A 24,032-nucleotide genomic window follows, 5' to 3' on the forward strand; every position below is an offset into this window, starting at 1 on the left:
TTAAGACGGATGGATTCAGATTTTACATGCAAAACATATGATCATATCAAATAAAATTATGCTACTTTTATATAAACTACCCGACAGTATAGACAGTTGTTCAGATTAGCCCCATTTCGACCAGCAACAACGATAAAATATTGCTTTCACATCAGAATCAGATTTATTTATTGGCCAAGTAGCAAGTATAAGGAATTCAGTGTGGTCCAGATGTCAACAGAAAAAGTAATAAACATGAAAAGTAAACAATAAATATAAACAAAAACATAACAGTGTAAGAAAAGGGACAGTAATTTACATTTCTGTGAAGTGGGGATGGACTATGTGCCTGCATACTGACATGATAAAAAAAAAACTGCAAAAAAGCAGAATATAAACAGAAGTATGAATACTAATGTAGATATAAATATAAATGTGAGTGTAAATAAACTATTTATGTGTATTAACAGGATAAATACATTATGTAGAGTTAACTAATAAAAAAAAATCTATATACATCTATACAGTGCAGGACAGACAAAGATAAAGTATACACAATATAAATTAGAATGAGATATGGAGGTGAATATCAATAATAATAATAATCCAATAATATTTGCTGATCATACCATTTTGAAATATACTGTAATATACTGTACCTGTTTGTAATATTAAAGGTAATTGTTGGTAGGTCTGAATATGATACCAACATAACACAAAAAGAAGATTCTTTCTGCTTCTTTTACCTCTCCATTAAGAGCCCTAATGCCATTTACAATTAGGTGCTGTGATGTCACTGATAAATTATTTACTGCTGAGGTTGCATTAACAAAAACAAGGCCAGAAATCACAAGCGGCTTTGTTGCACAGTGTAGGATGGTCATGACCTCGTTTGGGCTTTAAGTGAAATGACATGTTGCTAATGCAGCCATCACCACTCAAATCCTACACGATTAATTTCACCTAATCCATATATAATCTTTTCATATTTTCACCACATCAGATTACTATTTCTTTAAAGAAATCCTAACTGTGTTTTCCTTATTACATTTGTAAAAGTATGCAAAAAAAAAAAAAAGGTTTGCGTGATTATTTTGTTCCCAAAATTTAAAAAAAGACATTTCCTCTGCTGCTGTTTCACTACTCCTGATCTTAAATGCATACAGGCAAAACACAAACTCTCTCACACGCACACCACAGCCAGTGGCTCCAGCATTGTCTGGTTGCCTGGCAACTGTCGGCGTGGCGTGGTTGCTAGGGCCCTGTGTGGGGGGAGGAGGGGGAGCGGGAGGGGTGATGCTGCTCTGATTTCCAGCTGAATTGAGGCAGTCAGTAGGGAGAAGCCCCCCTCTTCCAGTCGACACACAGGACTCTATTGAACAATAGAGCTGTGCCAATGGGCCTGAGGCTAGTCAGACAAGCCCTTGTTCAGGGTCACACTGTGTTCATCCCACAGTCCTCCATGACTAATTAACTTACAGCGAAGAGTGTCGTTAGGACATCTGATGATGCATCCATCACTGGCACAGCCCTGGAATCTATATTAATGTGAGGTGCATTTCTGGCAGCCTGCCATGTCGGTGCATTCAAAAGACACGCTGAAGAAAAAGGGAAAAGTGTGGTGGAGCCGCCACACGTACTGCTGAGCACAGCTTGTGCAGTCAAAACAGCCCTGAACTGCTGGACTTGGTGGGAAATATTTGCCAGCTGCAACATGGTTATGTGAAAACTGAGAAAGTGGCCACATGAAAAGGCAGCTATTATAAAGAATAGACTATTATAAACTGGGATGTTAATCTTCTGGCCTTCACAGCAGGTGGCATTGTTGATCAAAAAGTGTAGGAAGTGTTGGCTACTAATGTAACTACATAACTAACTGAAGGCATTCTTGTGCTGTGGACGAGAGTTTGGAGGACAAAGATTCCTATTTGCAGTGGTAAAATGTTCAGACTAGAACAACAACAACAAAAGATGCTCACAGTGATAACAAGAACAGGTTTTTATTAATATTTTGTAATACCATATATAATGCAATTGCATATCTTTGGCGAAAATAAATCTTATAAACATTTTATCAACAGAGGTTAGCATACAAAAACCAAAAAGGTGTGTCGGTCCAATAGACATGGCAGACAACTGACACAAACCGATACTGGGCTGGCAGCTTTGTCAAATGCAACAAAATGTTCATTATACCCATAGGTACTGCAACAGAATTTTAAAGAATCACATAACCAATATTCAATAACAGCTGTTGAGCAATGAAGCAACTGGGTTTTGAGTTGTTTTTTTGTTTTTTTTTAGTCCTGGGACTCCGAAATGTTCAGGTGGGCTCATCCACAGACAGTTCAGCAACCCTGTCACTCTGAGACCATCATAACCTTTCGTTTGCAAGTGCTACAGAAAGAATGAGTGAGATCTCCAACCATTTTCTGCAGTTGTCTCTAAAATGTAACTACACAGCAGCAGCCTGGCGACTGAGTTAGTCTGTTCCAGTTTTCAGTGATATTCCAAACATTTCGATACACCCCATAACATTACCTGGAAGCATGAGTTATGAGAGGCAGTCTTTTTTTTTTTTTTCCTTCCCCAAACAGTTCTTATCTGTGACAAGATTGAGAGCTAGTCTTCAATTTGTGACTACTTAAGTCATAATATCTAAACATAAACGAGACAAATGTAAAAATGATTAAATCAGCTTCAAAGAAATTATACAGTACACGGGGAATGTGTCCATTGGAAATTTTATACCCCAGTTGTACGTCAATTTTGGCAACAAAAGGTTTCAGGATTACTGTTAATCAACTATCCAGCCTAACAAAAAAGCAAAAACAAAACATCAAGAAAACCTGGCAGTCATGGTTAAATTGAAAAAAAAAAAAAACACCCGCTCTAAAGACAGTAGACATTGGCAAAATACTTAATCACTATAACATAGTGAGAGGAAAAAAAGGTGTATTGCTGTAAAATAAACAAGGAGAAAAACAAAATACTTATCAAGAAGTTCACAAAGGGAGAAAAATGGATGTGCCCAGTCATTCCTTTCAAATGACCAGTGTTTGATAGAGTATGCATTCAATAATCCCATAAATTAATGTCATAAATAATGATTAATGAACAATAATTTGTTCTTTTTTCACAGCTAAACAAGACCAGTGTATGTAAGTATTACTTCTGGGAACTGCAGCTTACTCTGCTAAAAACAGCTCCCACTCTAAAGTGACAAAAATAAACCAAAGGATTGGTTAAGTCACTAAACTGACCAGAGTCCTCTCCCATTTCCTGTTCCGATTATTCAGAAAACTAGGGCATTGTTGCTCTAAATCATGACTACGTTGTGGCAGCAGGGGGGATATAGTGACCATGGCCGTTTGCAGTTTTTTTACATCAGTGGCACGAGAAAATGTTTGGCACTGACCATGCATGCTATACTAACAGTCACTGTGACACAATGAGATGCCTTACTTTTTTTTTTTTTTTCCAGTGGGAAGAAATAATATAATTATCTGTTTGTTACTGTTCAAGTTGTACGCTCCCATGCTACCTTGTATTATAAGTTGTGTGTACACAGGCTTTTTTATTTAAAAGCTCAAATGAGAATCGAGGCCTTCAACACAAGTGGCTTGCAACTTCCCCTCAACGAACTGCATGCAATCAACTGACAATAAACACTCCATTTCACAGCTTGAGAAGAGAGCGAGCACTTCCTTATTTTGTTCGAGGAGGAAGAGCAAAGACGAAACACTAGTGGCCAGCCAGAACTGAGGGCACAACGTGAGAGCAGCACAGGTCTTCCAACATCTCGCCTGCGAGCGACTGCACATACAGAATCCAGTTCTCTCTGGCCACGGCTTCTCGTTCTTTACACTTGACTGTGCTCTGCGCCTTTTTTTTTTTTCTTTTTTTTTTTTTTTTTTTTAAATTTCAGCCAAAACAGACACACCTTCCCTCAAGTTGAGAATTGGCCAACAGCAAAAATTAGCTGTGTAATTATGTAATTTTCTAAAGTACATGGTTCAAAAAAAAAAAACAACATGGAAAACACATATGGAGGTACAATCAAACTGCAAACTCAAAATAATGGAGCGGAGAAGCTGTGTTAATTTACTGTCCGCTCCAGCTCTGCATTCAAAAAGGACCAGAAGTAAGCAGAGTACCCACTGGCCCCTAGCATACATACAGTACTGTACAGCTGTAGCAAGGAGATCATTCCACCAATCATATTCACTGGAGCAGTACGACTACTTTGTCAGTAAGAGAAAAGCAAACTCTTTCCTGTCACGACCGTCATCTCAGGTTTAGGCTGAAGTCATCAACATGCACTATGATACACACACACACACACACACACAAAATAAAATAAAAATAAAATCTACGGTGGGTAACCTATGAACACGCAGTGAACATCTGGCAATACGGTGGCAGATGTTCACTTTGCATAGGCTGTCACCAAACACGTGAATATATGTTCTTTGTCTTGCACAATAAACGTCAAAAACACACTGATGAATGAAAGGGATTGACAGGATGAGCAGTGAATTTGCAAAAATAAAAAGAAAAGAAAAACAGCTTTCATTTGTATAACAATGTAATGGCCGCACAAAACGGAGCGAAGTAGTTTAGCTAACTTTGCAACTAAATTTGGCAGTGGCAGAGTAATACTATTTCAACATCTTGCTAATCCTGAAATAGAGCCAGAGCTCATGTGTAATAAGTTTATCGCATAACAAGATCATAATACTACTCCATTCATTCTCTTAATTGTAAAGTTTAACTAGCATACTCGACTCTGAAAAATGCCACCATTAAATAAAGTCAAAAAGTTAAGGTTGTGGATTAATTATTGCATCTCTCTTACAAGAGGATTCGTAGAGTAAGGATTCCTTTCAAAAAAAAAAACAGTGGCATTTTTTTTTCTTCTTTAGCACAAAAAAAAAAGAAAAAAAAAAAAAGAAAAACTGATAACACCAGGAGGTTAGATTTTGTCTGTTACAAACATGCACTCATTCGCTTCATAAATAGATTCACTTGGAAGAGGATACAGGTTTGAGGAGGAAGCATGCAACGCTTTGAGTTATAAAAACTTCAGCTTTTCCCATTTCGTCTTTCAGAGGAAAAAAATTCTTGAATCACAATCGTCTAATCCAACAGAAGCAGGCAGGTCATTTTGGATAGGTATCTTGATGGTTCTCCATAGCCCAAACACCCACCCCGGCAGTTACCCCCGAGTTACAAAAGTCTCTATATGGCTTTGTTCTCCTGTGTGAACGATACTATTGCCATTTGTTTTGTTGGACAGGGATATCCCAAACAAAAAAAAGGCTCAAAATGGCCAATGAACGATCAGATAAGGAGAAGGAGGCACACTGGGACACACGATCAGGGGTCAGAGGTTAGGGTTCAGAGGGTCCGGAGTCTGATGAGGGGTAGAGGGGGGGGGGATCTTCATTTCCTGTTAAGTTTTGTGCTCTTGACAGTGCGTTTGGAGCCCTCCGTGCAGCTGCGTATACCAGCGAGGTGCAGCAAGGAGCCGGCCGCTTCCTTCAGCTCCTCATCCAGCTCCGGCTTGGCCTCACGTCGTGCCCTCTTGCCGGCGGGCCACTTGATGGCGGGCGGACGCCGCGAAGTTTGGTGGACGCCCCTCTCGTCCCAGAGGTCGGAGTCCTCGTCGCTGTGGAAGCCCTCGCTGCCGGCGCGGCGGGACTGCCTGCGGTCGCAGCCTCCTTCGTCGAGGGAGGACAGGGACGAGGAGGAGGAACGGGAGGAGCAGCGCTGCAGGGCTACACTGCTGTAGTTGTGGTCCTGCTTTGGATCGCTGCTCACCAGGACAGAGTCGGGTCTGGAGAGGTCCAGTGGGCTATCAGAATTGCCTGAGGAGAACAGAAGAAGTAACAAGTGATAAGTATACATTCGAATGTAACACCATATGTTACAGGCCTATTACAACATTATTTTCCTTATTGTATCACATTATTTTCCCTTGTCTTAGTTGTTTTTCAAAGTGAATGCATTGAAACAAATGCTGTCTGAGGGCAGAGAGTTTTATTTATAGTCATGTAAAACTAATTTTACAGACTATAGTCTCACTTTGGTTGGATTAAAAAAAACAAAAAAACAGAAGTAAATCATAATGTCACATTACAGTAAACAAGCTATTGGGTCAGTTTTTTCCAAAGAGAAAGCAGAAATCAGTCACAGTGAACCACAGACTGTAGCTCACTTTGTTTACTAGTATAAAGCAGAACTAAGACTGGTCTTAACCCAAGTGGGAAAGCCTAATTTAAAAATATCATTGTGTTCAAAACAGGGAAAGTACATATATTAGCGAAACCCAGTCACATTAAATGGTGCTTTGAGGAGTTTTTGTAGTCAATTAATAAAATCAATTACAAACAGGCTAAATAAATCAGAATGTAATGTAAAATATGTCAAGTAATAAGGCAATAACAGCCGGAAGTTTGAAAAATCAGAACAGCGACTTAACAAATTTAAAAACACAAGGATCATGCACTGATAACACTTTCTCAAACTGACTTTAGCTGACTATTCTTAGAATCAACCATTATTCTAATAAGTCTTAAAAGAGCATGCCTACAGGAAAAAATATATGCAATAAAGCAAGTTGAAAACTTTTTTTTTAATAGCAGAAACACACTTTTAAGAGGACAGGTGAGGGACACAACTTAAAACAGCACACAAAATTAAAAAAAATAATATTTAAGCAATGGTGGGGTGGCATGTCAGGAGAGTAAGAAGAGTGGGTGAAAAGTATGGCTGCCTGTGGATTTCTCTTACATGGGTCAACGTGGTGCCCGGGGGCAGAGTTTAAGAGCATCATGGCAGTGGCAGCATCAATGTCAGACTCTGGAAGAGGAGAGAACATGCATGATGGTCAGTCCTAAGGTGTGAAAGCATGGCAGCATGGCGTCTCTACTAGAAGGCAGGGGTTTCCTTCAGTAATGTTTTACTAGAGACATAGTGACCCAATCGATGCTTACTGAATGGATTGGATATGCAAAACAAAGATTCACCGAAACAAACCGGAAGATAAATTCAAGCTACTGATATGGAGAATGCATCCTATCTTTTTCAGACCTGACAAAGTGTCTAAAAGCCTCATAGCTCACTTCTGGGGTTCTAAATTATTAATGATTACCACACTCAGCACCAGCAGAACCTCTGCCTGTCGTCAAGGTTACAAATCCAAGAGGCAGAGGAGGGGAGAGGGAGAAAGAGAGGGGGCTGAGACATCAACTGGGAGCCTCTCACCACTATGGTCTAACATGAGGCATCAATGACTTTAAAGCAACAAATCAAAACCAAGAGTTGAAGATAAAAGCACAGTGACGCTGAATGTTCTGTGACTGAAATGTGCAAAAGCAACACAATCACAATACTGCACAAACATAAGATATAAAAAATATAAAACTGCACTGATTGGAATTTCTGTACATCTGCGGAACCGGCGGCTTTTATTGGATGTATCCAAACTTAAGAGACAGACGGAAGAAGTTTGGTTCAGTCTCACCTTTAAATGAGCAGCCTTGTAGAAAGAGATGGCGTGGGGGTGAGGAGGCACTGCAAAAAGTGAACAAAAAAGACATGAAGGATGAGTTTGAAAGCAGGTGTAAAGAAAAGCCAATTGTGATCTTTAAAAAACTGGATTGTATTAATCACAAGAGACCTCCACAATAAAACTGTTAAGTGGAACTTCTTCACTGACAATGAAATATGGTTTGATCAGCTTCCTGCTTCATTGCAGCCAATGCAAAGCATCATACTTCACAACATCCAAAGACTGACTGATGAACGCTCACCTGGGTGGGGAGGCGGGTGGTGTGCAGAAGGCATGTGCGGCAGGGAAGTGCTGCTTTTTAAGGGCTTGGATCAGGTTGGGGCGGTACTCGGGGTCGACACACCAGAGAGAACCTTTTCCATTGGCCTGTACGAAAGAAGAAAGAGTCAAGCTTCTAAGCCAAGGTCATGCGGGATGTAAAGAAAATACGCCTGCAGCTACAAACTGTGAGGGGAATTTAGATTTACAGTACATCAAGGAAGTTGTTGTGAGTGTTTGGAGAAAAAAAAAGTCCTGAATCCTGAGAGTCACACAAACAAAAAGTTAAACACTTGATTAGAAAGTTATAGCTGTTTGTTTTGGTGATCTGTAGATGTAAGAAAACCCCCAATGACAGGATCATTATATATTAAAGGGGACCTATTCTGCTCATTTCCAGCTCAATAGTTTTATTCTGGGACTCCACTAGAGTAGCTTTGCATGATTCACAGTTCAAAAAACTCCTGATATAACTTATACTGGCCCTTTATACAGCCCCTCAGTTCAGCCTCTGTCTCTAACAGGTAGTGTTATCTCCTCTCTTTAAGGCCCCCCTTCCGATGAGCCCACTGCGTTCTGATTGGCCAGCTTTCAGGAAGCCTGCCGAGGGGAAGCCATATCATAGTCATGCTAAGTTACTGCTGATGAAAATCCAACATTTCCTTCTTTTGCCACTTCATTTTACAAGGTTTTAAATGAGGAAATGAAACATATTCCTCACAGAATCAGTGGAGCTTTGTTAGCAGCGCTAAAAACCAGGCGACACAACAACACATGGAGATATTTGGAGCTCTTTGTTCAGCGGATCAGTTAGAAATAATGCAGGGAGGAATAGCACAAGCAGAAATTGCCACAGTGATGATGATGATGTTTGATGAAGAGCTGCAGACGACCAGCACACCTCCAACAGGTAAACTACTTATTTCATTTTGCCGTGCTGTGTAATGGAAAAACATTCACAGCGTACCACCTCAACTCCAGTCATGGCTCGGTGTGACTACAATGGAAAACACAATAATGTTAGAGGAGAGGAGCTGTGAACTTGCGCGCTGTGCCTGGAGCAGATGACCATATAAAGAAGTCCATCACAAGCCGACGTTGGCTCAGGCTGAAAGTAGAATAAAACTTCTACATACTTTATATATTTATATGACTGAAAAAAAGGAAAAGTATAATAGGTCCCCTTTAAGAAAAAGGTCAACCCTTAAAGATAAGTCACTGCACTACAAGTCGATTTTATACAAACTTCTATCCAAAACATGCTCTACAAAAACTGACAAGCTACAAAAATATTGAAAATGTTGTAGCTATATACCCTTTTCAATCCATCAAAATGTGCACATAATTGATGATTAAAGCATTTAAATTCAGAGTAAAGTATACAGAAGACTGTACTGAAAGCATAGTGGTCTGACAAATTCCATTACAGTAAATCACAATGTGCATGAAAGGCAAAAAAACTTGACAGCATTATTTCTTTGTAGATGCCAACAACATAAACAAGACAAGAGAGTGAAAAAAAACAAAATACATAACTAAGAATGCCATAACAGGCTTAACAAAAGGAGGAAACAAGTGCTCCACAGCGCTATGTGAGGAATGAATTTGTCTGTTGGTGATGTGTGCTAACTGTCACTTTATCTGATGGCGGCGTATTCTTGCCCAGTCTGGGAGGAGGAGGGAGGGAGGGAGAGGAGGGAGGGAGGGAGGGAGGGAGGGAGGGAGGAGAATAACCTTGACTCAGATTACCAACCAGCCCTGATGCAGGAAGAAGGAAATGTCTCCATGGCAACGGAAACCACCAGCTCAGTGTCATGTGAAACTGGTGCTGGTCTCTCAGCAGACGAAGGGCTCACGCTGTGCACCTGCATGCTGAGCGGGCCTGCACCGCATCGTGTTGCTACTCGCTGAGTGCTAACCACCATGCCCTCCCGCGGTGGGAAAATATCAGGTCCTAGCCAGGCACAGCCTTGGCACCACGGGCTCTACCGGTCACAGGTCTGAAGTCATACTGAAGCTCAATATGGCTACCATCGTGTCACTCCGTGGATCAGTTATAGTAAGGTGCAACGTAGAAATGAAGTCTCTTGAAAACCTTTTCTTGCCACAAATTCAAACTACACTTTCCGGCTCATTTCTTTACTTTTTCCTCTTCCAACATGTTTTTCTTACAAATATTTGGACCGTTACAAAATCAATAAACTCAATTTGTTGGTCAGAAATCACTAATTTCCCCTTCAGATTACAACGTTTGTGCAGGATATGCATGGTGTGCTTATCTGTTTCTCACAAGCATGTGCCTTTTTCTCTCTCTCTCTCTCTCTCTACGCAGGAATAAAAACACAAATAAGCGTGAGTGACACATAACTCTGCCGGGACAAGCTGACAAATAATCTTCCTACAAACTCCTCTCTGAACTTTTGGTCACATTTACTTCCTTCTCGCCGTGTGAACGATGACTTTTCCCAACTGTAGGACACTTGTCTGTCTAGTGAATCGGTTGCACTACCTTGTGCGTATGAAGATAAAGTCCTATCTCAGTGTGCTGTGTTTGCGTTTCCTCTGAAGGAGTATCTGCGACCTTGACTGGATTCCAGCCTTATCGCAGCAGAGTCAGAGGTCCCTGCAGCTGTGTTACAGCCCCGGACACTGTGACAGGAGCCACACTGCTCCCTTACACTGAAACTCACTGTTCACTGACAGTCTTCTGCTACGCGAGATGTGTTTTGGCCCATGGAAATTTTAATATCACCTAACAAAAGGTATATTCATGACAAGAAGCATAATCTAAAACAGCAGTTTTCTAAGTTTAAATCTGTGTCAAGTGAGTGAAAGTTAGGAGACAGTTTGCTAACCTACCTTTCCTAAACTCCTCTCCACCTTGCGGAAGCATTTGTTCAGGGACAGGTTGTGACGCACTGAGTTCTTCCAGCCAGTGGGAGCATTGGAGAAATAAGGGAAGTGCTCAAGAATCCAGCCGTAGATTTCCTTGACAGGCAAAGACTTGCTGGGAGACTGCTCAATGGCCATGTAGATGAGGAGGGAAAACGAGAAAGGGGGCTTAGACTTCAACGAGTCCCGCTCCCTGCCTCTGCCGTGTGAAGAAGATGAGGAGGAGGACGACGCGCCCTGGTTGGACCCGTAGTCTCCCTCGATGTCGAAGAGGGGGCTGCCGCTGGGCTGAGCTTCAGGGCCGCCCAGAGTGAAGTTCTGAAGCAGGTTCTCATGGAGCCAGTTGAGGTTGGTGAGCTCCTCATCCTCGTTACCTCCAGTCCGATCCACGCTGGTCGCCAGCGGACTGGACGCGCACTCCGCCTCGGGCAGTGTTCCCACACCACAAACACCTCTGAGCCCTGTCCGCTCCTCTTGCATACCCGGAATTTCCGTTTTCTTATCTGGTGACATCCCAATGATTGGACCCATTAAATCAAAGAGGTCTGGAGAAAGAGAGAAAAAAAAGGTTGTTAATGTTAAACAGATCACGACAACACATAGACAAAATCACAGTTTTTGATGGTGAGCTGATCTCTAAAACAAAGTTGGCGGTATGAAATAACTGGATGCGACATATTGGAATGATGTGCTCTCCCAAGCGTTGACCTTGTTTTCTTAAGTTTTCCCTGAGGGCACACCCCCTGTAGCTGTCTGCCTCTATCCCACTCCCCAACCCTCTCCTCTCACTGCCACTCTCCTCCACGCCTGGTGAGGACGGAGAGGCTCTCAGCTCTCCCCCCCTCTTGACTCCAGCCGAAGGACCTTGGAGGAGTTCCTCTCAAGCAACTGAACCGACTTAAGGCTCCACTCCTTGACGCCCACCTCATTTCCAGACGAGACCCAGCTGCTCGTTATGTGTAAATGAGCATGAAACCATCAAGCGACTTCAGAAATGAGTGGAAGGTCTCCATCTTACGGAGTGGATGGCTCTTACAGACTGATCTTCATTCAGCCAGGATCAAGTCTCAATTTGTCACATGCCAGATTAAGTAGTGTAAAGAGGCTACAAACCCGCGAGTTGTCAGTCATTAGAAAATTCAACATTGCCAGCAGCCCTGTATCATTAACCAATTCAACCCAAGAACCCTTATTAATGAGACTACTGTGCTTTTTTACTTTGGCTCAGAAGAGGCGCCCTTGTCATCTTGTACATAAACAATGATCCTGTCAATGTATTGTTGTGTAAAGCAATGAAAAGATAAATATGAGGGAACCAAAAACAAGTACTCAATGTTCATGCCGCCTACAATGACACCTATATTAATGCTAAATTCACAAAAACTTTATAACCTTTTTATCTTCAGTTGTAATAAGTTTTGCTCAAAGAAGTCTATAAAACCTTAAAATATTAGCCATGGTCTTGCACGCTGGCTGGTGAGGCCAAGAGTACAAAGAGACCACTCTTTGGCTCAGCTCACAACAAGCTTTAAGTCCTGGGTGTCACCATGACAACCATGCCGTCCCTTCAATTAAAGAGCAGAAATCCCACAAACAAGAGTCAATAAGAAAATAAGTAATCCATGCTGGCTGGCTCTGCCACAGACGACCACTGAGCAGCCACCCTGTGAAGAAACGCTCCCCGCTGCACCTCGCGTGTGGACACCAGATGCCCCGGTCTGTGGTGGTCTGGGATGCTGTGGATCGAGATAGAGTAGGGCTGGAAGGGTAAAGGCGCGCAGAGTGCGGTGGATAGGCATATATTTTCATTTCTGCGATAAGATAAGAATTGGGTCAAACTCGAGAGTGTTTGCACAGCGGGTGAGACAGGAGAGGGAGTGTACACACAAACACACAAATCAGTTTGTCAAAGCCAGTGAGTGAGGACAGGAGGGGGAAACGAGGCATTAGTGCATTTACAAAATGACCACTCAACTCTCAATGAGGGGATAAACAGGCGGCAGAGAGATCCTGTTTTGGTTTAGAGTGACTTCTAAATCCAAGGCCGTGATTTCTTTAGACTAAAAGCATACCACATCTTGTTTGCTCTAACAGGTGAGGTCATGTTAGCTACGTCATCCTACGCTCAACTTATCAGCTCTCTATTGTCTGTGTTTTAATGTGTCAGCACCACTGAAGATTCCTTCAAATCTGTGTACCGCGTTTACTTCTGCGAGAAAAGGAAGTCCGTCAAAAAGCTTTCCAGGTCAAAGGCAAAGGGACAGGCGGAGTGAACATAGGAAGAGTCATAACAATAGGGAAATCCTTTTATGGAAAGGCAGAACAAGTGAGAAAGAGAGACTGAGATGTGTGTGTGTGTGTGTGTGTGTGTGTGTGTGTGTGTGTGTGTGAGTAAGAGGGAGACTGAGAGACACACAAACAGCAGAGACTGAGTGCTGGTGAGGTAGGCTGTATTAGTTATCTCCAGTCTAGGATGAATCACAGCGCAAAGTAGAGCAATCAGATATGTCAGGAAGCAAGAGAACTGCCCATTTGCGTTAAAGGAGAAATCTCCGCTCGAGAGACTAAAACACAAAAAGATATCCCTTGACATGACAGGTTCCTACTCTGAATGAATTTACAAATAGAGAGGGGACCGAGCAGAGAGCCGAGGCTACAGTACACCCTTCCAAAATCTCAGACCAAATTTAGCTGTGTTTACAAGCCACATATTGTGTACAATTAGGGGCTTTTTTGTCTACAAAGAATTTATATATTTGCAGAAGAATGAAATTAGAGGATACCATTTGAAAACAAGCCAAGGCTAGATTTAAACTAAATAAACTGTAGATGTATAGATAATGTAACCAGCTTACCAGCCGTCCTCATTTAGGCTGTTTCGTGTGAGTTTAAGACAGGTCTGGTTGCCTAACACATGCTTTCGACAACCATTTAGTCACAGTCAGCCACAAAGCACAGGTGTGGCAAAGAAACGCTCGAGTCTACCTTTGATTAAAAAGTGTGAGCAAAGAGTTTTTGTGAAGCTAGAGTCGACTGTAAACACTTCATTCTGTTGCCCTTTCTTCTTAAAAAGGCCACGAATGTAAACTTGATTGAGTTTTGTCACTGGGAGAAGAGAACAAGTCACGGTCTGGGTAAAGCCTGGGGAAAAGTGTCAGATCACTGATTAACCTTAAAGCACAAGAGAGCTTCACCACCTCAGTCCATCTCCACAACCCTGACCTCTCAGCTGGGCCCTTGGGTGCCAGAGTGTGCTTATCCTCTTTGAGTAGCTCCTCCAGAAGACCGTCATTTGAATATCAACAGAAGGCAGGGTGGACGGCTGACAAAGCTGCCTCGCATCCAGCCAAACACAGGAAGTGTTTTACCATGATTGCAGCTGGTCAATTACCACTGCTGTTGCGATGATCGCGGTTATCATTGCTCTTATGAAAAAGGCATCAAAGAGAGGGGGCTGGGAATGCAATGAATTATGGGACACTAGAGTGTAAAGAGTATAAAGAGAGAGGGGAGAGGGAGCTAATAAGCCGAACTGGCCTGTTGACTTCAGCTCATCCTTGAAAATACACCAAAGCTGCAATGGTGCTGACCTGATGGCTCATCTGCAAGTTAAAATAGCCCAGCGCACCGCCAGCCTCATCATATTCATGTGCAAACAGGCAGGGACTAACAGCAGGTGCCAAGGCACATTTTTTCCCCCCTTTCAAACTGCTCTTTTATCCTGTTAAGCACTTAGCCCATTCAAAAATACACAAAGACATAGGGAGATAGCTTTAAGTGGCGAATCAAGCCGTTGATGTGTCAAATATGTACGGAGGAATGTAAAGGAGACGATAGCGCGCATCAAAATGAAGAGGTACTGGTTTGAGATGTTTTCTGGGAGCGAATCTCACAATCAGGACTCAGTTGCCACGGCAGCCGATGTTGTAAGGGAAGCAATTGTGCTCATGTCTGTGCATGAAGAGAGAGCTAATGTGGGGAGATCAATACAGGCGGAAAATGCTGAGGCCAGCAGTCTACTGCTGTTCTCCACAAACCTGTCTGACAAAGAGCAGTGGGAAAGGCCACAGCCAACCTGGATGTCATGGGACTAAGTACCATGAAGGCATACTTTATAATACCAATATGCTCTTTTTTTTTTTTTTTTTTTAAGTAAAAAACAAAAATACACACAACTTAGCATTTTTATGTGAATAGCAGAACAGGATTTCATAACAAAAACTCAGCGATTTTGCATTTAACTGCTTTGATTTTATACACTTATGTACTCACACCACACCCTCTTCACACGAAATAAACCAGTCGACACAAACCAGTTACACCTCTGTAACAGATACATAAAGGTGTGCCGCAGAGCCCCATGGCGAGGGCTGTTATTTGAAACCCTAACTGATATTTAGGTGACTACCCAGTCGGGCTGGAGCTCTCTAAAAATGTGAATGAGACAAAGGGGGGCTGAGCTGGACTGGGAGAGAGAGAGAGGCTGTTCTAGAGCGAGGTAGCCAAGTGGCAGTCTTTTATTTTATGGGAGGGTCAAATTATGTCACGGCAAACAAAGCGTCCATTAATGTGAAGGCTAATCAGGCTACTGTTGAAGTCTAAATGACACATTTTTAAATAAAACTGCTCAATGGATTAAAACGATCTACTCGGTGCCCAAGGTGAAAGCAAATGAAAAAGCTCGCACAAAGCATTACAATTGGCCCCAAACTCGGCTCATACAAAGGAGCAGTTGTTTTTGCTCTAGTCATGTTTTAGAAGCGTTCAGTATTCACCTCACAGTTTCAAACAGAGGACCGGGAGGGAAGGAAACACCTCCTGCCTGTTGAGGAAGTTCATTTTCAGAAAACAAAATTCAGACTTCACACAGGCAGCTAGGCCTAACTCCACACTAAAACCGGAGCAACGAGAGGTAACGTTTATTGAAGCAGCAGTATTTACTTTGGCAATCTTTGGATTCCAGCAGCGTGTAGCTTATAGACTGTGTCAGATGCGTTACTGACAAACACCCCAGGCCAACCTGATGTAGTGACAGATGCAATTACGACAACGGTCGGGGTTAAACAAGCAAACAAAACAATGGAGGGCGATTGCGATGTTCATCAGAGACATAGACTTCACACAAACTCAAACACATAGGACTGCACTTCTACTGTCAACAGAGGCGAGGCCTTCCAAAGTACAAGCCAACCCCCAGCCAACACTGAAACCTTATCTCTTGGGTCATGTGGCTGTAGTTCAGTGTACAAACACACCAATCAACATGTACATCCGTCTCATATACTTTCAAATACCGAGGACTGCAGTAATTACAAGGCCAATTGCTTTAGGCCTTCTGTCCACTGAGGTCCAAATCCTGGTAAAAAAAAAAAAAAAAAGACTAAAAAGGAGATTTTTTTAAAAGCTTCAATACTTCTGCAGACAGACTGAATGTGCCTTCCGCAGTTCAATTCAAGTTTCAACATAAGCCCTTCCAGGAATTTGCTCTTTTGTAAATACTGTATGAGATTACTGTCCTTGCAAATACAGCAAATGTTTGCCATTTTGAAATTTTGTGTACAAGACACATAGAAATTCTCACAAACCCCTCCAGGAAAATCAAGTTATAAAAGCCTTTCTTCCCAAATCATTGCAAACTCTTGTGAAATCCTTCATGGAAAAAAAAGGGCCCAAATAACAAATTAAAGGACAGTTGAGTACATTACTGAAGCTTCTGTGGTGAGCAAATCACTACAACGTGCATACACAGCAAAAGATGCACATCCAGGTAAGAAATATGTTTTGAGCTCAGTGCTTTTGCTCCAGCAGCACTGGATGTCATATGTTTGTCTCTCACTGTTGATTCATGAACGTCAGCGGCTAAATACATATTTAATTGTTTTAAAAGCCAGGTCCTGATAAATCAATGAAATGCTGTTTATTGTAATATTTGAATTTCTTTACTAATACCAAAATGCTACTTTTAAGCACCTTACTTTGTTCAGAATAAACATTTTTTCCTGCAAAATAAGCCACACTTCTCATAAGAATCTGTCTTAAATGTCTTAAAACAGAGGTTTGATATCCAGTCCTAACTTTTCACTGAACATTTCACAGAGGCTGCACCAAATGAGTTGCCATAATCACAGGACAGCATGGTGAAATCAGAGCAACTAGTTTTATAACAGGTTTTTATTTTATACTGCGCATGGCCTCACTTACATCCTCTGCTCAAATAAAGTTTACTTTAACAACATTTTTTTGCAATAAATCACCATGGTGATCTCATGACAATGCCAGACTTTTAAAAATAGAAAAGCTCCAGACATGCTCTAATAAACTGAGCTCCATACTTATTGATGGATGGAGCTGTTTGAAGTCCAGATCACAGTGTAAAACTCTTATTCAAATAACAGTGAATGTTTTATGTTAAAGTTTCTTTTTGGTCAAACACCACACCAGAACTTTACCGGTGCTGCTCTATTTTCGATAGTTTATATATTTTTTGCACCCCGTTCACCCCCCACACATCCCAGAAGATCCTCATCATTTGCACACGAGCGCGGTGAGCCCTGCGTCGTTGTTGTCATGCCGCCGTCAATTAAATAAATCCCGTTAATTCAGCCAGGGGTGACGAGACAAAGACCCATTGTGACACAGGACACAGCCGTGCTTTCCTCTTCCTTTCTCTCAATCAAGGAAACGGTCGCATCTAGTGTTGCTTTCAGTGAGGCAGGTCCTAATGGGCTGCGTCTTGAGTCCACCCCGTCAGAAATGAGACAGGCACAAGGACAGTCAGGGGGTTAGAGAGGCAGGGACGAGAGGAGGGGGCCTGTTCCCAACAGAGTCTGTGCATAACCACTGTGACCAATCAAGAGATGTAAAACAATAAATAGAGTAGACGGAGGGGCGCCACAACAGGAATACACACATTGCCCATATGTAACTTCTGTAAATACACACACAGAGGCAGGCTGGAAGAGGAAAAACTGAGGAAGAAACTCAAACATTCCCATTCAAAACATGTGTTTTTTTAGGTTTGGACAACTAATTCACAATATGTCCTGTCTTTTTGTTGATGTCAAGACATTAGCTATAGCAAATTGTCCCCAGTTTATAAAATAATAACAGCTGTTAAGTGGAAAGCTTAAAAAGGCATAAAAATAGATGTAATTTCGCCGTGTCCTGATCTATTAGGAGATGCAAAACGGTGTGAAATATCTCAAAAAACAGACAAGTAGATCATGACCAGAGAACCCAAATAAAGGAGGCAACACATGGGTGGAAAAATGCCACTACAGTCGTGAACGTTTGCATCCTAAATTCAGAAATACCAAGTATATTGGATTAGCAGAACATCACAGAACCAAGACAACAGAGGAGACTACAGACTCCTCGGGACGTCCCTCCCAGCAGACACACACAGGGGCTGTGATCAGGTGGTGAAACACACACACACACACACACACTCAGCATCAATCATTCAAGGCAGTCAACACAAAACTGCAACGGGTGCATCCGAAGCAGTAAACTCAACAGGCCAAAATAGGTCGACGTCAGCAGTAGGAGTTGGAGCTCACTGATTGGTGATTGATCCCAGACAGATGTGTGATTGTTCAATACGACAACAAAGGTCCTCATAATGAGATGTAAAGAAGACCAACACATTCTTTATAAAATAACAGACTATGAGAACTTACTGTGGCTAAAAAAAAAAAAATCATATTATCACTTACACTTATTTTAGATGATTTTTGCAATTTAAATGTGCCGCAACACTGCAATATGCACACCACAGCATAATTATGGGAACAGAGTCACTGAAAATGAGCAAAACCTATAAGCTTCTTCATTCATCAAATCATCAAATTATTTAACCTCTTTCAATTACAACCATAATGGCTTCATCAATCCAACAATTTAAAACACTCTGCATAATCACAGTCACATATGACTTGATAATTACAGGGTTTTCAGAGAACAATAGGTTATAAAGCTTCGAGTTATGGCTTTTCTCTTTCGTCAATCTGTGAGAAAGCTCTGCAGGTTTAGACTTGGTTAAGCAATCCCACAAGTTTTCTCATATATGGGTCAGCTTTCGTAATGAATTAAAAACCACGGTCCCTCCTTTAGCTACAAAAGAACATGGTGGATTTTAGAGGACGCAACCTTTCATTTACTTTGGGTCAGAGTACACAATTCTGTGATAAGACTGATTACATGACAACACCACCATTTTAAACTGCAGAGTCTGTACCACTCTTGCTTAGATAAGGAGTAACAAATGCAAGCTACAATCCAGCGTTTGCCATGGTACTTCCTTATGAAGATGTTTTATATATGCAGTATATTGTGCTGACTGAACAATAAAGCAGTACTTTGTACACTAGAAATTCATCTCATGAAAACGCTGTGCTTTGGTGGTCTCTTTTGTCACATTGCTTCGCAGTTATCATACATACTCTGAGGAACATCTTCCTGTTACTGTCAATAATGCCGTACAACTTCTTAGAAAAGTGACACCAATGTGTTTACCGAGTTGTAAAAAGTGTGGCATTCTTAAGAGGTCTAGATGAGCGTGAGATGTATTTGATACTACTGTGTCTATTACAGTGCTCACCTGGTGTAAAATATCCCAATAATGTGAAACGAAGCCTCTGTCAGTATAGTCAAAACATGGACATTAAGCAATGCATCAAAGAATACGACTGTCAGGACTCAATACAATTAAACTCTGCTAAAATGTTAGCATCATGGCTCTAGGGATCGCTCTGTCTGTCTGTCAGTCCACCACTTTGGCCCAGACTGAAATATCTCAATAACTCAACAGCTGTTGAATCTCCTTACAAAACTGAGCGGCAATCCATCCGTTAAATTTTGTAAAGAGATTCATGGTCCCCAAATGACGAGTCCTAATGACTTTGATGATCCCCTGAATTTAACATCTAGTGCCGCAAACAGGTCAAAACTTTTACTTATCCAGTCAAATCTCTCAACATGTACATTATGGATTGGCATTAATGGTCCGCAGACGATAAATCTAAATGACTTTGGTGGTCTGACTTTTTCTCTAGTGCCTCTGGGTCAAAATATCAGTTTGTTGAATACTTTGGTTCATGACGAAATACCTGCAAAATTCATGACATTCCAAACATCCTCGGCTGTACTTTTGTCTTGCGTATGGTAGCATGCGAGCACGCTAAACTAAGACGGTTGACATGGGAAATATTATAACTGCTAAACACCAGCATGTTAGCATGCTGATATTAGCATTAAGCTAAAAGCACAAAGGTGTTGATAGGGTCGTCCAGTTGGAGTAACAGATTTATGCATTTAAAAGCTTATCAGACACTAAAATACTGCACGACGATTCGTAATACTCAGACAGGATTTTACAACTCCAGAAAGTTTTCAATGCGACAACTACTTCCTCTTTTGATGATTGCGAGGAAAACAGCAGACATACTCCTTTAATTTACCAGGAATGTGCGCTTGTATGTTTGTGATTGGCCAACGCAGCGCCTTGCCGGATGACGTCCCGTTGCATCGCAGAAAAAGTTGAACCTGGTCCAACATTTTTGTCAGGCCAACAGACTGCCACTAATAAAATGAATGAGAGGGCTGCATTTTTCACGTAGGACTAGACAAGTTAGAGCACTTTCGACAATAGCAAATGACACTATGACTGATGTAATTAAATGTCACATTGAGTGATTGTAAATTTCAGTTTCAGTTTAACATCAACAAACGCATCTGTCTCTCAAGTATGGCAGTTTCCTGTACGCAGCCCAACCATAAAGAAAAACATAATACCTCAAACCATAAAAGTGATGCTACTTTATGTTAACAACAATCCTAGAGGCCTCTTCAGCCAATCAAAATAACCTTATTATGAGTAAAGATAACCTATCTTTACTCACAATAGTTCAAGTCCCTGTAGTTATTAAAGCTATTTCACATCAGCAATGACAGCATCACTGGGTTACGACAAGTCTTATTTATAGTAATGAATGTCAGTAAAGTTAGCAGGCCCTCATCTATTCTGGGAGGCAGAAGTGCTTACCCTTCAGAGGCTTCTGTACATACATACAGCGGTGTGATACATGCTAACCACAAACAACAACAAAGACAACAGATGGTTGTGACCTACAATATGACCGTGGAAATTCTGGCGATAAAGTCAGACTCATAACATCTGTCTCTTTTTTTTGTCTTTTCCCCCTTAATCTCCTGTTGCCTTTGTCTTCTATTTATCAGTGGGGCTTTAACAACTGTCGAGCAAGAAGAACGGAACAATGTCAGTCTATATTAATGTCATAACCACACAAAAGGGGTACAAAAAACAAATCCCGTCACTTTTTTCCCTAAAATATACACAGAAACCTTAAAGCACAGAATGAATTTGAGATGAGATTTGTCCAGTCCAGTAAATACAACACTGACAGGTAGCTGGTAGAGAGAGTAGAAGGACAGACACGTGGAATAACAGAAACTATACAGTATGAAGACCTATTCAGCAACAACACACACTACTGTATATATCTAACTGGATATTTTTCCTACACTCTGACATTTGTTTGTAGAGCACTCTGCAGCTATCTGGGACAATCTTGTGATAATCCATTACATCATGTGCTTAGCCAGCCAGCGTAGCCTCACAACCTCTGGTACCATGAATATATACCACGAATTATTCATGTCTTTAGAGATATGAGGGCAGAAGATGTGCCACCAATTAACACCACCAACAAAAAAAACTTCATTAATATTATTATCTACTACAACTTGAGTAATCAAAGACATTTAATGAAACGAAGTCTTACTACTCCAGTGGGAAAAATACACTCAAAGTGCTGTTAGCAAAGAAAAGTAATATGCTTTGTAGCTAATACGAGATATATACTGACATTATTCACCGCGGACTCAATGCTACAGTCACACACACACACATACATACAAGCAGCCACAAGCAGTCACACAATGAGGAATACAAAGTTACACGGAATGACGTGGACTATTGCACAACACTTCCCGACAGACCGGACTCGTTACGAAGTATAACTTATCGCCGGTAAACGACATTATTAGTTTTAGCTTTAACGACACCAACTTCAGCGTTAGCTCAGCCAACACAATCCGTGAAGCAAAGTAGCGTTAGCAGCAGTCGCTCGGTGGCTCATGAAGGTAAATCTACCGCTAGTGTTAGCATGATATTTTCTAGACTATTATAGTGTTTCCATTTTATTATATGTAACGATGACCATTGTTCGCTGCTATATAAATATCCCTCTGCACAGTTCAAGCTTCGAGTCCGGAGAACACAGAGAAGTAACATTAGCTAGCTGGCCACATGCTGTCGCTTGCTCTGCCATGCTGGCTGCTCTAAGCAAAGTCACTTGACCACATTTACTTTTAGCTTGTTCGAAAACACACACACACACACACACACCACACCGCGTCCTGCCGAAACATGATTCAATCACAAATAAATTAAAGAAAAACAAAAACGGGTTCTATACTTACAATCATGCACGGCGTGCCTCGGTGCGGTATGTTTAAAAGACACGACTGTGCGCAGTTTATTCCGATGTCTGTCTCACACAATGTCAAGAGATCAGATCAGCAGCTGCTTCCTCCATACACGCAGCGCGCAGATCACACAGCGCACGGCAACGCTACCAAAACCCCTCGCCGTCGTCATGGCAACAGGCCCACTTCAGCCAATCACAGCCCCTCCCCTCCTATCTCCCCTGGCAACTGCCGCAGCGCAGGAGCTCCGCGGACGCGCACGCACGCCATCCTATTTTGCATCGTGCAGTGTGCTTTCACTTTTTATCGCCAGCTGCTCGTAACGTAAGATAGAAGAGGGGAAATAGGTTTTTATAGTGTTATAAACATGTCTGTCAAATAAAAGAAAGGCACTATGGATTGTGAAGTAGTAATGGGATGGATTATTAATTAATAAAGTGTGTGAGTAATCAAACCGGACGGGTCCCACACACAAACACTCCCGCGTTATTTAGGCTACACAAACACCTCGGGGCGGAGAGAAAGGATGTGTCACCACACCCAGTCTTATGACGATAGTGGACCCTCAACAGGGCCTCCCCTAGAGTAAACGATGATAGGAAGGAGCTATCGTGACCTGTATATACACGCCAGACACATGCTGAGTGATGCCTGAGACAGAGCAAAGAAAACAAATGGAAAGAAAAAAAAAACACAACAATATAGGTTTTCACCAGTTGCTCATAAAACTCATTCACTGTGCATGTGTTAAAAGTCTAAATTACAAATACCAGTAATTAACATGACTGTATGAATGTACTTTCATTGCCTACTGGAGGAGAGCTTGCAGGTCAGTTTTGTATCTTTGCCTGGCTATCTGTTGAGTGCAGCTTTGCTGGCCAACAGTGACTTCACACCAAACTGTAACTTTCACATAATGGCGATACCTTACTCATCTCAGCCACTCCATTTCATAAGCGTACATGAGTAGCTCTTCGTGGACTGATCTAATGGCCTCTCTATTTGCTTTTACTGTGTATAAACCCAAACACCTGCCATGCAGCAGTGCTGTAAATACTTCTGCACTGGTGTCGATGCACACCCTTGTTTTTCTCGTCCTTTTAACCGGACAAACAGGCTTTGCAGTGGCATAATGGCGGTTTCTGTGTCAGAGTGAATACCTGACAAGTATTAAACCACTCATCTGTGGCTTGCTACTTACAGGCTAATATTCAGTGTGTTTTCATTGTATATACTTACTCATGTCAGCTTATCCAGGTACATTGTGAATGGAAACATTAATGCATATTTTATGCATACAGGGACGGTGAAGAATGGCATTAAGAGTGGTAAGGTTTCAACAGAGAAGCTGTAAGACTGGTTTATAGGATTGTTTAAAGAGTGTGAAGTGATTTATCAGTGGTGGCAGCACTCTCAGAATACCATTATATTCATCCATTCATTCATTCATGTTTTTCAGCCTTTGCTCAGGTTGCTGTGGCATCATTTCCTTGCACACCGAGCTATTATTAGGGCCAGCAAAGCAGCACAGACTGTGCCCCATTTTTCCTTCCAGTATCACTCCTAGGGATGATGAAGTTGCAAAGCTAGCAAATGAGAGAGAGGAGAACAAGATGCATTAATCACCGGGGAAACAGTTGATTGAGGATGCCTTGAAAAGACAGACCCATTAGTCTGTGTGCCTGCAATGGTGCTAATCTGATTGTAAAACTGTTAGGCTAAAACAACATGCCCCACTGACCACCATCAGAGATGTTCATAATGGTAGTGGAGCATATCCCGGACCATATAACACGCTCTCTGCCTGAGGTGCTGATGA

At 41.7% G+C, this 24,032-nt stretch overlaps 1 protein-coding gene across 2 annotated transcripts; it reads right to left on the reverse strand.

Annotated features, from left to right (window-relative positions):
• Nucleotides 1–1,963: 1,963 nt before the first annotated feature.
• foxn2a (forkhead box N2a) lies at nt 1,964–22,390 on the reverse strand. Of its 2 annotated transcripts, none has more exons than XM_042433627.1 (6): nt 22,208–22,390; nt 10,673–11,250; nt 7,797–7,921; nt 7,508–7,557; nt 6,775–6,843; nt 1,964–5,849 (listed from the first exon to the last, which is right to left on the reverse strand). In XM_042433627.1, the coding sequence occupies exons 2-6, from the start codon at nt 11,234–11,236 to the stop codon at nt 5,425–5,427; spliced, it is 1,233 nt and encodes a 410-aa protein (XP_042289561.1). In that variant the 5' UTR covers nt 11,237–11,250; nt 22,208–22,390; the 3' UTR covers nt 1,964–5,424. The 2 variants fall into 2 exon arrangements, with proteins under 2 accessions (XP_042289561.1, XP_042289562.1); XM_042433628.1 differs by lacking the exon at nt 22,208–22,390 and adding an exon at nt 11,414–12,064.
• Nucleotides 22,391–24,032: the final 1,642 nt, after the last annotated feature.

This window comes from Thunnus maccoyii, chromosome 14, assembly GCF_910596095.1.
Source record: "Thunnus maccoyii chromosome 14, fThuMac1.1, whole genome shotgun sequence".
NCBI lineage: Eukaryota > Metazoa > Chordata > Actinopteri > Scombriformes > Scombridae > Thunnus > Thunnus maccoyii.